The following is a 14,006-nucleotide window of genomic DNA, read 5'->3' as shown; positions in this document are numbered from 1 at the left end:
TTGGTGGTCAGTGATGCAGCATCAGCTTCTAGTGAGGCTGCTGAATTTTTTTAATATAATTCAAAGCATCTATGTATTTTTCTCTGCATTGACTCGTCGATGGCAAGTTTTGAAGCAACATCTGGGAACATTCTGTCTGACATGGAAACCTACCGATGCACATTCTGAACCCTCTGAACAAACCCACCAAAGCTCAGAAAAGTCTCGAAGATCCAAGAAAGTTAGCAGCTGAAACAGATGGCAAAATGGGATTTATGACCTCTAACATCACTGGCAGCCAGTGGGGCCTTGCTATATTGCTCACTGCTAGGAGAATGGCGTTCACATAAACATTTACTTATAAACTGTTCAGTGTGAAAGCCTGAAGTGCAGCACTTGGGAAACACGCTGCCATGGTGTTTTTGAAAGAGAGAATCTGCCAAGTGCTGAGATTTTACTGCAGTGCACTTACCTCAAAGGTGAATTCCCGCTGAGCAGCAAGATCTATCTTATTGCTGACTAAAACAATCACAAGCTCATCGGGAACAAATTCTTTCTCTAATTCCCTCAACCATAGCTTTGCTCTTGCAAAAGTTGCCTGGAAAGGTGAGAGAGAGAGACACACACACCCCGACGTTAAACCAACAGATACTCAGCAGCTGTCACATGGCCCAAAGGTGATTGGCAGGTGAGGGGTAAAAATGGTAGAAACAAATGGGTAATGCACTTGACAGATAGTGATGCTAGGAGCACTACTCAGCATGGAACCAGCTCTAAATATACTTGCTTCCCCAAAGCCAAGGATGACTTCTCCTCCATCAGACATGACCCAACCACCATGGATCCCCAGTGGGTCATAGACCCAGCCTACAGGTGATGGGCTGAGGTGATTGGGCTCTCTTGTGATGGGGCAAGGATTCTTAGTAGCTTGGTCTACCTCTTCAATAAAGCTCTGTTACTGTGAGATGTTACTCGTCAGCAGCCTATTGTCTCCTCCTTCTGTAACTACCATGGCAGTAATACAGACATATGGCCCTCGGTGTTGCGGTTCCTGTGTGTTGCGTATTACCAGTAAAAGGGAAAAAACCTTCATAACGTAGTGGGAGATCATGCGACATGTCCCCCTGGAACAGTCCATCAGAAACAGACATTAGTGTAACTCATTTTATCTCTCTCTAAGTCAGGGCTCGGCAACCTTTCAGAAGTGCTGTGCCGAGTCTTCATTTATTCACTCTAAGTTAACGTTTCGTGTGCCAGTCATACCTTTTAATGTTTTTAGAAGGTCTCTTTCTATAAGTCTATAATATATAAACTAAACTATTGTTGTCTGTAAAGTAAATAAAGTTTTTAAAATGTTTAAGAAGCTTCATTTAAAATTAAATTAAAATGTAGGGCCCCCCGGACCGGTGGCCAGGACCCAGGCAGTGTGAGTGCCACTGAAAATGAGCTTGCGTGCCACCTTCGGCACTCTTGCCATAGGTTGCCTACCTCTGCTCTAAGTGGTGTCGGTGCCACTAGATGGGACAGGACACCACACCCAGGTGTGGGGTTACATGAGGGTAGGGGAACAAAGAGCACTTAGTGATGCTCCCTCATTACCTACTTGGCTGGTGAGCTGGACTGGGCTGGGAGGCAGGGGTAGACAGAGAAATCTTGGCTTTGAGGGGGAAAGCGTGAGCATTTATTGTCCACTGTCAGTGAAATGTCTGTACCAGTTCCTTGCATGTCTTCACCCATCTTTACCAGAAGAGAAGGATAAAGCTGCCCATGATGTGTAGCCCTTACGTGATGTGAGCAGGAAAAAGCAGTCTTGGTTGAAATGTCTGGAGACGTATTGGGAAGCGACCCTACACTAGAACTATTGCAGCCTACCAGCGGCGTGGCTGCATGATCTAGATTCAGTTGGGATATTTTAGAAAGATAAAGACAAACCCTTCTGGAGGAGAGAGGCAGGAGAACAAGCCATCGCTGCTCTTACCTTTCTGGCTATGTCATATACAAGAAGGGCAGCACTCGCCCCTCTGTAATAAAGATGGCAAACACCATGGTACTTCTCCTGTCCTGCAGTGTCCCAGATCACAAGCTTGATCGTGGCAGTCTCTAAACATACCAGCTGGGTAAAGAAAGAACCTGGAAGCGCAGAGATGGGACAGCTCCTTGAGAAAGCCATAGTATGCACCTTAATTAATGTTAACCTTCATCTCGGTGATCTGTGTGAAAGATGGGTGTCGAGATTGTGTTGGAAAGGGCTGCAGGGGGAGGGAGGATGAGAGAGAGAGAATTAAAACACCCCCCGCCCCCCAAAAGCAATGTAACAAACAGGCTGGTGAACTGGTCTTACCCAATCACAGCCCGGTAGTACACCAATGCACATCAGCAGGGTGTAGCTGGGAGATGGGGAGGGGAAGAGGAATGAGAACAATGGTTCTTGCTCAATCCATCAATATTAGTGGCATTAGCAAGCTTTGGTTTTGCAGCTGTCTAGCTGGAGGAAATGTGATGGCAGTGTGGAATTAGGAGTCTTGAGTTCTAATCCAGCTGTACAGTGCCTGGCCCTGTTGGGTGCTGCTGTAACAGAAATACTGCTGTCTCCCCGACACTGATTTGCATGACCTTGGGCAAGTCACTTAAGGCTCACGTGGGCCCCTAAGCACAGCCCTGATTATACAGAAGCAGCGCTGTCCCAGGAGTAGCCCCGGGGAGGTGCTCAGATGCTTCTGAGCTACAACTGCTTGTTCTTGCTCTTAGCCCATGCCAGCAAACCTGCCCCACCCCCAAACTGGCAGGGCTCTGCTGGCCAGTGGGCGGGGGTGACACCAAGGCCATGCCTGCTCCCCTCTCTCCCTGCTCTAGGGAAGTGAGAGGTGCACGTTTGCTCCTGCACACCTGGCCCAGAGGCGTAAAGGGGGGCAGAGGCCTTTGCTCTCCCATACTCCCCCAGGCAAATGTGTGGGCCAAGTCCCAGCTTAGCCCCTAACCTTTCTGTCTCAGCTTGCCCAGATGGAAAATGGGTCTAATTAAAATCCACCTCCCTGGAGTGCTGCGAAAGCCAGCAAATGTCTGCAAAATGTTTGAAGATCCTTGGTCTGAAAGTGCTATAGCAGCTCAAATGTGCGGCTGTGCACAGTAGACAGGCAGAAGCCATCGGTTAAGGGCCAGATTGTCTGACAAATACACGGGCTTGAGGTAAAGGGGGCAGTACAGAGCCCAAGCTCTCCAGAGAGCCTGGGAGGGACAGAAGCTTTCTCTGAGTGACAAGTAACGTAGGCGAATGACACCACACTCCTTGGTGTAGGCACTGTGACTGCCTGGTGTGTGTGGCAGCGTGGGAGACCCCTTGGGCCCTCCATCCCCACTCTCCTGGCAAAGGTCGGGGCCCTTCTTTAAAACAGGAAGAAAAGGGTCTTTCTGCCTATTTCTGATGTAAAGACACCGAGCCAGATCCTTGCTTATGTAAATTGGCCTTGCCTCCATTGAAGTCAACATCTAACAGGTGGGGATCAGTCCTATGAACATCAATGGCCTCCCTAGCTCATACCAGGGTCTGTAAGCTCGCAAAACTTCCTAAAGAGACTTAACCGACCTTGTGTTGACATCTCCAATAAAAACTAAAGCCATGTTTTCCACCAATGTTGCCTACTGAGATGAATGTTTTTGCTTCTGATGATGGGAGCGCGTAGCAGAACTGGGTGAATAATGGTGGTTTGGTTTTGTTGTTGGCAATTTGAAAAGTCAAAACAAAATTGATTGCAAGTCCAACACCACATGAAATGTTTCAAAGATTTTGACTCTACGTCGAGAGAAATTTTATTCTGGGTCAAATGAAACATTTATTTTAACTTGGACCATTCTAAATAATTTTTTTTAAAATAAGACTAAAGGAATTTTTGAAAGTCATTTCAAACCAAAAAAATGAAACATTGTGATTTTTTTTAAAAAACAATTCAGTGAAACTACCATGAACTCACAAGGTGGGTGAGATAAGATCTTATCTCGGACCAACCTCTGTTGGGGGAAGGGACACACTTTCATGCTACACAGAGCTCTTCTTCAGGTCTGAGGAAGGAACCGGAGTGTTACAGCTAAATCCTCTGCTTCCTACCCAGACCCCGAAGAGCTCTGTAAAGCTCAAAAGCTTGTCCCCTCTAGGGTGACCAGACAGCAAGTGTGAAAAATTGGAATGGGGGTGGAGGGTAACAGGCACCTAGATAAGATAAAGCCCCAAATATTGGGACTGTCCCTGTAAAATTGAGACATCTGGTCACCCTAGTCCTCTCGAGCAACAGAAATTGGTCCAATAAAACACCTACCTTGTCTCTTCAATATTCTAGGACCAACCTGGCTACATGAACACTGTTACCATGAACTCCTAAAATGTGGTCGTGTCCCTGGATCTGCAGCTTTTTCAGAAGAAATGTTCAGCTGAAATTTCACCTAGTTCTAGTGAGAGTGGGTGTCTGTTGAAACAGCAGGAAAATGTCAAAGGCAGGTTTGCTGATCACATTGGAGAGGCTAGATGGGCTGCTTTGACTAGAGTGACTGGAGCGATATCATGGGCAGAGCTGCTGGGAGTCTGGGAAGATAGCCTTTTAAATGTCATCCGTTGGAGGCTCCGTTGTCATACGTCCTCTGTCACAAACAGGGCAGAACAGAGTGTTACGTCTGTTTTTCTGACACCTAGGAATTATACAAGGGGTGGTTCCAACCCAAACCCACTAGATCGGACTCTGAAGCGCAGTTCCTGGGATTCCAGGATGCGCCTGTGTCAGTTTGTGCAGCGAGAGTAAGAACGTGGTGCAATGTCGCAGTGAGCGCTGGGACTGGGACTGGCACCCATCCAGAGATAATGCAGTGCGATTGGTAGTATTTCTGTGGGGGCAGCTGGGAGAGCCAGGACTAGGGGGAGAGCACGGAGAGAACGCAGAGGGGAAAATCTATAACATTGAATAGTAAATGGTGAACACTCTCTTGGGTTACTCAGAACTGGCAGGTGTAGACCAAAGCGCTCCGCTGAGGTGACCTATTTAAATGCTGCACTACCTGCAATGAACCGCTAGCTGTCACTCTGACTCCACAATGAACACAGCTGTGTTGCTGGTCCCCTGTTCATGATTTCCTGTCTCCAATCTACCCCAGCAGAGAAATGTGTCCTGCCTGTGGCCTGAGCCTCCCTGCCAGTGAACTCCAAAGGCACTTTGCCACTGGTGTCGGTGGAGCAGGAGATGCTGAGGCCTGACTTTTTTCAGACGTGCTTCTTAGGTTGGTGCCTAAAGATCCAGCTCTGAAGAGCAGCGTCAGACAAGGCCCAGCTTTTAAAATGGGCACATCAGCCTGCACAGCTTGCGCCGCCTTAACCAGACTTTTCCGGATCTCGCCGTTGTCAGTCCTGTGCCTGAGCTGAGAAACCAAACTAACCCCGTGCTCACGGGCTGTACCGTTGGGGGTCTGTTGGGTCACGTTCCGTTAGCCGCCAGAGCTGCCAGCTGGAGCCCCTAACCCTGCCTGCTGAGTGACGTCCTGCTGCTGCTCTGCTGGGCCTGAGAGCTTAAGCAAAACCAAACGTCACGCTAGCATCGCTCCGCTGACTTCAGCAGAGACACTCCTGCTACAAGGGAGACGCAGATCAGGCCCTTTGTGTTGCACCAAAGGATTGGTTCATTGCTGCCACTCACTCACATCCCACAGTGGGCACGGATTCCCTGACGTCGTTTTTCACACGGCGGAAGGCTGTGCTTGACTTTCCCACGGCCGCGCTCCCCAGCAGAACCACCTTGGAGATGTAGGCTTGCTCCGTGGACGGCCCCGCCCCCACCTGCTGCGTTCTTCTCGGGGCCATATTCTGCAAAGAAGAGAGAACCCTGTTCAAAAGGCATTGACAGTGCGCTCCAAGGCCCTCGGATGATTAGCTGTGTACACTCTAAAGAGTTAGGCCCCAGGCCTCGATTTCCCACTCAGCGTAGCAGGAGACGTTGTGACGGAGCGATTCTGGCGGGACCCAACTGAGAGTGCCAAATCAGGACCAATTGCTCAAACTGGGCAGTTACAGCCCTAGGCTGGGGTTTTTCCACCTCTAAGGCAAACCAAACCAGCCAGACAAAAGGGACTTTGGTCTCACCCCACTGGCTAACCACAAGTCACACAAGCAATTTCCTTAGACACTCCAGTCTCCCAGTATTACCACCAGTGCACTCGTCCTGGGGATGAATGGTTATGAAAACCAACACCCCAATAAAAGAAAAAGGTTCTCTCGATCCCAAAGGACCAAGCCCCAGACCCAGGTCAATATACACATTAGATCTTACCCACAAATCACGCTGTTGCCAATCCTTTAGAATCTAAAATCTAAAGGTTTATTTACAAAGGGAAAAAGGTAGAGAAGAGAGGTAGAATTGGTTAAATGGAATCAATTACATACAGTAATGGCAAAGTTCTTAGTTCAGGCTTGCAGCAGTGCTGGAGTAAACTGCAGGTTCAGATTAAGTCTCTGGAACATCCCCCGCTGGGATGGGTCCTCAGTCCCTGGTGTAGAGCTTCAGTTTGTAGCAAAGTTCCTCCAGAGGTCAGAAGCAGGATTGAAGACAAGATGGAGATGATGCATCAGCCTTATATAGACTTTTCCAGGTGTAAGAATCCCTTTGTCCACACGGTGGAAAATTACAGCAAAAATGGAGTTTGCAGTCACATGGACAAGTTTCTGCATACTTTGCTGAGTCACAAGGCGTGTTTGCCTTCTCTCCATGGGTCAATTGTGTAGCTGATGGCCCTTAATGGGCCATCAAGCCAGCTATGCAGGGCTAACATCACCTTGTCTGGGACACTTCCCAGAGGCAGAGCATAATACAAAATACAGACAGTACAGAGCGAATACTTATAACTTCAACTACAAAATGATACACAGACATACAGACAGCATAATCATAACCAGCAACCCAGAACCTGGTCTTAGACACCTTATATGACCCCCTTTACTTAGGATTTGGTGCCACCACAGGACCTTGGTTGCAACCCATGTTCTATATGGTTCCCATTTATATCAATAACGTCACACACGTGGCTCCAGTTTAACCCTGATATTCTATGATTCTATCTGCTATTCTATGATGCTGTATGATTTAGTTGGGAATTGGTCCTGCTTTGAGCAGGGGGTTGGACTAGCTGAGCTCCTGAGATCCCTGCCAACCCTGATATTCTATGATCCTTCCTGCACCCCCGTTCCAATCATTCAAGCTCAACATGCTTAAAAGAATCCTAATGGGAGTCTAACCCTACGGGTACATGTACAGTACAGGGGGCTGTACCAACAGAGCTCTGTCACTGTATTGGCCAGTATGACGCCGTGGTATAGACACAGCCCACACCAACAGAAATGGGGTTTCCTTTAGTGTAGGCCACCACTTCCCCGACAGACAGGCGCTTCAGCGATGGAAGCCTTCTTCTGTCAACACAGCTGCATCCACCATGCGGGTTAGGTTGCCATGGCAATGTCACGCAGGAGTGTGGCCAACCACAGGGCAACGTGCTGACCTAACTTAGGTGTAGACCAAGTCTCATCCATAGACTCATCAACAGTCTGAGCTGCTGTGGCCACAGTCACAATGTCAGGTGGCCTCTCGTAGCAGCACTGTGAACTCCAGACTCACTGTCCTAAATACTGGTCATAGCGCTCCAACCTGTTTCCCCCCCAATACCTGACCTCCTGAGAGAGCTCTTCCGTCAATACACTGGCTTGGGCTCTTGGAACCAACTTGATACAGGTGGTCCCAAAGCTTCCAGCGCTAGGCTCACAAGGGGCAGTCCGGATGCACAGCCATGAATCAGTCGGACTTTTTCCTTACCAAGAAACCTCACTGGCCCTATCCCTGTGGTTCTCAGGAGTCTCAAAGGCCAGGTGAGGCTGGCTATGGTGGGAGGCCTGGGGGTAGGGGGTGGGGAACTATCAGTGGCTGAACTTTCAACCCTAACAAATAGCTTCTCTTGAAGTCAGTTTCTAGTGCTTGGTGTTATGAAGATGGGCCACATTTTCAAGGCTATATTCAGTCTCTGGTCTGGCTCAGCTCAGTGCACCAACTGAGTGTGGGGGGGAGGGGTGTGCAAAGAGGTCATTCCTGCAGCTGGGGGTCCTGTCCTGCACTTTAGGAGCGGAGGGTTGCTTAGAGTTCTTGCTGATTGGCCATATAGGGTCTGGGCATTTCGCTACAGCAATAAATTAGCACAGAAGTCTTAGCAAACTGTATTTCACCCCTCTAATGTTGGTCGAGATACACATGGTGCCAGTGATGCCCTCCCACAATCAAAACAACTGGTTCCCTAAAAAACGTCCTGATTTAAGTGGGGGGACGGGGGGTGGGGCCCGGGCCGGGGGAGACATACCCGTGGGGCCAGGAGCCCCTGCAGGGCCTGGGGCAAATTGCCCCACTCGCCCCCCCCCCGGCAACCCTAGAGCTTGCAGCCCCTTCCCCCCTTACCTTGCTGGCAGCTCAAAGCAGCAGGACGACTCAGGATCACAGCTGAGCTGCCCAGCTGCTGGCCATGCTGCAGCTGTGTGGGGGGATGGGGGGGCGGGGCGGTAGGGCTGGGAGGAGACATCCTCATGGGGCCAGAGGCCTGGGGCAAATGGTCCACTTACCAGCACCACCACACAGGCCTGGAGCTTGCAGCCCCCTTACCTTGCCGGCAGCCCAGAGCTCAGCTGAGCTGCCCAGCTACTGGCCGTGCTGCAGCTCTGCGGGGTGGGGGGAGCAGGGGGGGGCTGGGAGGAGACATCCTCATGGGGCCAGGGGCCCTGCAGGGCCTGGGCCAATGGACCCACTTGCCCCCTCCCCCCTGGCCAGCCCTGGAGCTTGCAGCAGGACCCCCCACACACACCTGCTGCCTCAAAAAGCGGCAGCAGGACGACTCCCGAGCTCAGCTGCCCAGCTGGTGCCGGCGGCTGGCCATGCTGCAGCTGGGGGGAAGCGGGGGAAGGGCCGGGGGAGCCTCAGCCTCCCCAGCTGGGACTCCTGGGAGCAACAGATCTTTGCCCACCCCTGGCCCTTTAACAACCGGCTCTCCACGGAGGTCTAATTTTAGCAACCGGTTCTTGGGAACCTGTGGGAACCGGCTCCAGCTCCCCCCTGCATGGTGCCTCCATGGGGCTCCACTGCTGAAACCTATGAGACACCAATGGTGCCCAGAGAGCAGCAACCACTCCTCTGTGGTGTGGTTCAGCCTGCCCGCCCTTGGCCAGTGTGCAGTCACTGGAGCCTGCTAGGCAAGAAATGGAGCTGTTGAGTGCAGAGCCGATCTCAAGGCATGTGCCTAGGACAGCAGCACGCACGAGACCATGACATGGGCATGATGAAAGGAGGCAGTTGGATCTTCCAGGGGTACGTCTCCCCCGGGAGCCATGCTGGTGGCTTCATCTCCTGCTCTGGAAGGGGCAGCGAGGGCAGCCCACGGCGAGTGGAGATGGCAGGAGGAGAGGCACGCAGCTTGGGAGAAGGGAAATGGAAAGCAAACAGTGCGAGTCCCGGGGCGAATGAGATTCATGTCTTCGATCCTGTAGCCCTGAGGTTTTCAATTCAGTGTCTTGGTGCCTTGCAGAAGCCTGTGATGACCCATCGACCCTGAAGAAGATGGAGCCTCAAGACACTGCAATTTTACTAACAATGCCTGGCCTCAGCTCAGAGCTTCACCTTTATTTCCCTCAACACATTCTCCGAAGGGCTGGACAGAGAGGAGGAGGCAGTCCCGTGGGACAGGGAAATCCTGCCGAGTTGTGCTTACAGAGCTCCGGCTCCACCTCGCTACCCAAGCAATCAAGTCCCGAAAAGAAACTTGCTGCCTGTTCCTGACAGGATTTCCAGCCCACAGTGTCTGGCAAAGCAGCCCCAGCTCTTTGTTACAGCACACACCCACTCTGTCTCTTCCGCAAGTCTCCATTGTTGTGAAACCAGCGGTCTGTCTGCATTTGAAAGCAGCGTTGTCAAGGCTGGGAGCTGGGAGGGTTAACTCAGTGGGCCAGATACATGCTGGGTGTAATTCTGGTGGCTTCAGTGGAGTGAGTTGCTTTCCTCTTGGGTTGGTGCAGAGAAGTCAGTGATTGGACCCAGCAGTGTTCAAGAGTTTGCAGTGGATTTAAAGTGCCCACTCCCCACTGCCTCGAATGGGCGTCACGTGGCTAAAACCCAGCCCAACACTCTGAAACTGTGCGGCTAGACGTTTGCAAAGGTCACTCTGCAGTTCTCCAAGTTCTTTCCATTCGCCCCTCTCCCCCCCCCCATGGGCAGGAGCGACAGAAGCTTCCTAAAAGAGGGCTGGAGGCCACCTCAGTATTTCAAAATGGAAACATCTAGTTTAAGAATGATCCATGTGAATCCTCGTGTGAGTAACATGTCATTGCATTAGGCTTTGGTCACGAGCGGAAGCACCGAACCTCTGCAGATCCGTCCTGCAGTCACTTCATTGCAATAGCAGTGAGCTGGACCCAGAGTTACCATGTCACAGGAAATTCTGTGCTTTGGGGCATTTTTACCGTTCTGAAATGGAACAAAAACAAAATATTTTATCTCCAGCGGAATCAAATTCCAAAAAAAGGTTGGGGGTCAATCAAAACGTTTCATTTTAATAAAACTGAAACCTTTAATTCCCATTTCGATCTCAAAACTTTCAAATGTTTTTAGATAAAATAGGGTTTTTTTTGAAAAAGTCATCTTGAACTGAAAAATGAAACTGTTCTAGTCCCAATATGTCAAAATTGGATGTTTCAACGTTATTAAAATGCTTCTTGGGATGTGGAGAAAATTCATCAAAATCGACATGTTTTTCAAAACATTCTGATTTGACACAATTTGCATTTTGGGGGTTAAAAAAAGCAAATTTTGATGAAAATTTTCCAACTAGCTGTAGTTGTGACCAACTAATGGTATTTGTATCGTCAGCCTACTGTTCTTATTCTCTCGGACACGATAGCTGAAATGAACAATGCGACTTCTCCGCAGCTGCTGCCTCATTTTTAGTATAATTCATGGAGAAGCTACTTAAATGCTCAGATTCCCTTCATGACCCTTTAGAAATCACTTCCATTCTCACTAGTATAGTCCAAGCTGAGATCCTGAGTTCTCTTTAAGTTGGCATATGGCTAGGCTGTTCCAAGAAACCAGTGTAATTATCTCTCTGTTAGAAACCAACTTCTAGCCACAACCATGTCATCACAGCCCCCTGCAAGTCAATTAAATGACCAGTTGTGTATATATCTCACCACTGAGCTGACATCAAGCATAACCCAGTGACCCAGATCCTCAGCTGGTGTAAGGCAACTCAGTTGAAGTCAATACAATGATGCAGATTTATACCAGCTGAGGACCTGGCCTGGTGTTTTCTTAAAGCCACAGTACAGTCTCACCTTGACTATAAACACATCCTCTGCTATGTGCAGTGTGATGGGTTGGATCACAGAAACCCCCTTGGGAGCTGCCACCTGATGTGCCAAGACTACTTCTGCCCCTGCTTTCCCTGCCAGCCTGGGACTCCAGCACCTTGTCTTGCTAGGCCAGACACGCCCGTGTGCTCCAACACAGACCCAGGGTCTGAATTACTTGCCCCAAAGCTGCAGACTTAACTGAAAGCAGCTCACAGAGGTGTTCCTGCCTTTAACACACAGATGCCCAACTCCCAGTGGGGTCTAAAAGCAAATAAATCCATTTTACCCTGGATAAAGCTTATACAAGGTAAACTCATAAATTGTTTGCCCTCTATAACACTGATAGAGAAATATGCACAGCTGTTTGCCCCTCCCCCTGGTATTAATACATACTCTGGGTTAATTAATAAGTAAAAAGTGATTTTATTAAATACAGAAAGTAGGATTTAAGTGGTTCCAAGTAGTAACAGACAGAACAAAGTGAATTACCAAGGAAAATAAAATAGAACACGCAAGTCTATGTCTAAGAAACTGAATACAGCTATAACCTCACCAGTTCCAGTAAGCTTCCTTTTACAGACTAGTCTCCTTCTGGTCTGGGTCCAGCAATCACTCACCCCCCCTGTAGTTACTGTCCTTTGTTCCAGTTTCTTTCGGGTATCCTTGGGTTTGGAGAGGCTCTCTCTTTAGCCAGCTGAAGACAAAATGGAGGGGTCTCCCAGGGGTTTAAGTAGACTGTCTCTTGTGGGTGGAGGCCTCCTCCTCTCTCCTATACAAAGTCCAGCTCCAAGATGGAGCTTTGGAGTCACATGGGCAAGTCACATGTCCCTGCATGACTCAAGTTTTACAGGCAGCAGCCATGGCTTACCTGCTACCTTGAACGTCCTCGTGTAGACTTCTTATGTGGATTGGAGCCTCCCAAGATCCATTGTCTCTTAAGTGCTTCTTGATTGGGCACTTAACTTGCACATTCCTTTCTCAAGAAGCTGCTCAAATGCTTTACAGAGGCTACTTAGAAATCAAGCAAGTATACAGCCAATATTGCTAACTTCAAGTACAAAAATGCTACATGCATACAAATAGGAGGAGTGTATTGAGTAGATCATAACCTTTACGTAGATATATTACATGGCATGTGTAGCATAAAACATATTCCAGTTATATCATGTATACATTCATAAGCATATTCCCATGAAGCCTTATGGGGTTCACCGTCACCCGCAGTTCCCCTTTAGTTCAGTACCAGTCTATCAGAATCTCATGACAAACCTCGGCAATGTAAAATAAGACTCTAGCTTTCAGGCCATTTTTATTTATCTGCTTTCATCCGCCTCTGTCCCTATATATCTGTACATATGTTAAGTCTTACAATAAAGCCGATTTTGTGTTAGGAGATCCTAGCACCCCATTTTGCGTCTGCGTTCCTCCCTCTTGATCTCGGCAGAATTGTTTGCCTCTCCGCTGACTTTCCTCACTTAACCAGGCAGTGCAACTGCATCATATTTGCAAAATACAATTGTTAAAGTACAGGAAATGAAGCTGTGGCGTTGAAACAGAGGATTGGGGGGCGGGGGGGAGAGAAATACATTCATTAACTTGGCATGGATCACAGGCCTGTGTTTTCACACTCATTCAGGAGCTACAGAGGAGACTTATTAAACAATGCCCCATACCATACATGCCCTATTGGCTGCATTTTGTTATCTGGGGCCTGTGCCGTTGTGTTTTAAGCACAGGAGCTACCAGAACATCCGCGGATTAACAAATGGGATTGATGCATAAAAGGAAGTAGGAACAGGAGAAATTCTTTAGAACAACCCTGCCCCCACCCCAACAAAAAAGGTTTGATTTATTGGTGCATTAAGTTCTTTGCTTATTTGAATGGCCACACCTCTGCAAAGACCAAACAAATCACATTCCGATGCTGTGATCTAATTCGGGCTCATGCAGTTTGCAAGCAGGCAGGTTTCATGGTGAATCCCATCAGCTGAGCTGGTGAGCTGTTCAAAATGGCAAGCTGTAAAGTTGAAAACCATGAAAGGATTCCTGGATACACAAACCAGAAGGGCTGTGGTCATTTTTTCTTTAACGACTGGCTTACACATTGCGGGACACAACGGCTGATTTATGCAGCTTAACTACAGTTACACAGTAATTTCCATGAGAAACATCCTCGCCTCTCAACGCTGCAGTGCGCTTTCAATTCTGGAACAGGACAAGCGCTTCCATAAAGTAACATTTCCTCGTCAAGGCTCCGTTGGTGGGAATATCCCACCCGCTATGACTAGTTTAGCAGTATCTGTGTCTATTGCCACTGTAGCCAAGACCTTTAGAATCCAGCTTTTCCAGCTGAGCAAAGCATATCCTGAGGTTTTGCCCTGATTCCGGTCTTCAGTGTAGCTGGTCTAATACAGTCCCGTTGTAGACAAGGTAAATGGTGTGTTGAACTGGTGTAGCTTATCTCTGCATGAAACCAGGCTAAGCTACACTGGTGACAATTAGCAGCATTACCTTGTTTACACTGGGTTTTGCAATGGGGCCTGGAAACAAGCCAGATCTCTCAGTGTAGAGCAGTAGTTCTTAACCCAGGGCCCAATCAGCACACAGCTGCAGCCCATGTGACATC

General features: G+C 48.9%; 1 protein-coding gene across 1 annotated transcript; it reads right to left on the bottom strand.

Annotated features, from left to right (window-relative positions):
* Window positions 1–401: 401 nt before the first annotated feature.
* On the bottom strand, window positions 402–13,485 carry LOC120407319 (ras-related protein Rab-17-like). The gene is made up of 4 exons (XM_039542828.1): window positions 13,441–13,485; window positions 5,656–5,872; window positions 1,958–2,109; window positions 402–577 (listed from the first exon to the last, which is right to left on the bottom strand). The coding sequence occupies exons 1-4, from the start codon at window positions 13,483–13,485 to the stop codon at window positions 434–436; spliced, it is 558 nt and encodes a 185-aa protein (XP_039398762.1). The 3' UTR covers window positions 402–433.
* Window positions 13,486–14,006: the final 521 nt, after the last annotated feature.

This window comes from Mauremys reevesii, linkage group 6 (assembly GCF_016161935.1).
Source record: "Mauremys reevesii isolate NIE-2019 linkage group 6, ASM1616193v1, whole genome shotgun sequence".
Taxonomy (NCBI): domain Eukaryota; kingdom Metazoa; phylum Chordata; order Testudines; family Geoemydidae; genus Mauremys; species Mauremys reevesii.
The sequence above is the reverse complement of the archived record's forward strand: the minus strand, read 5'-3'. Positions and strand labels throughout refer to the sequence as shown.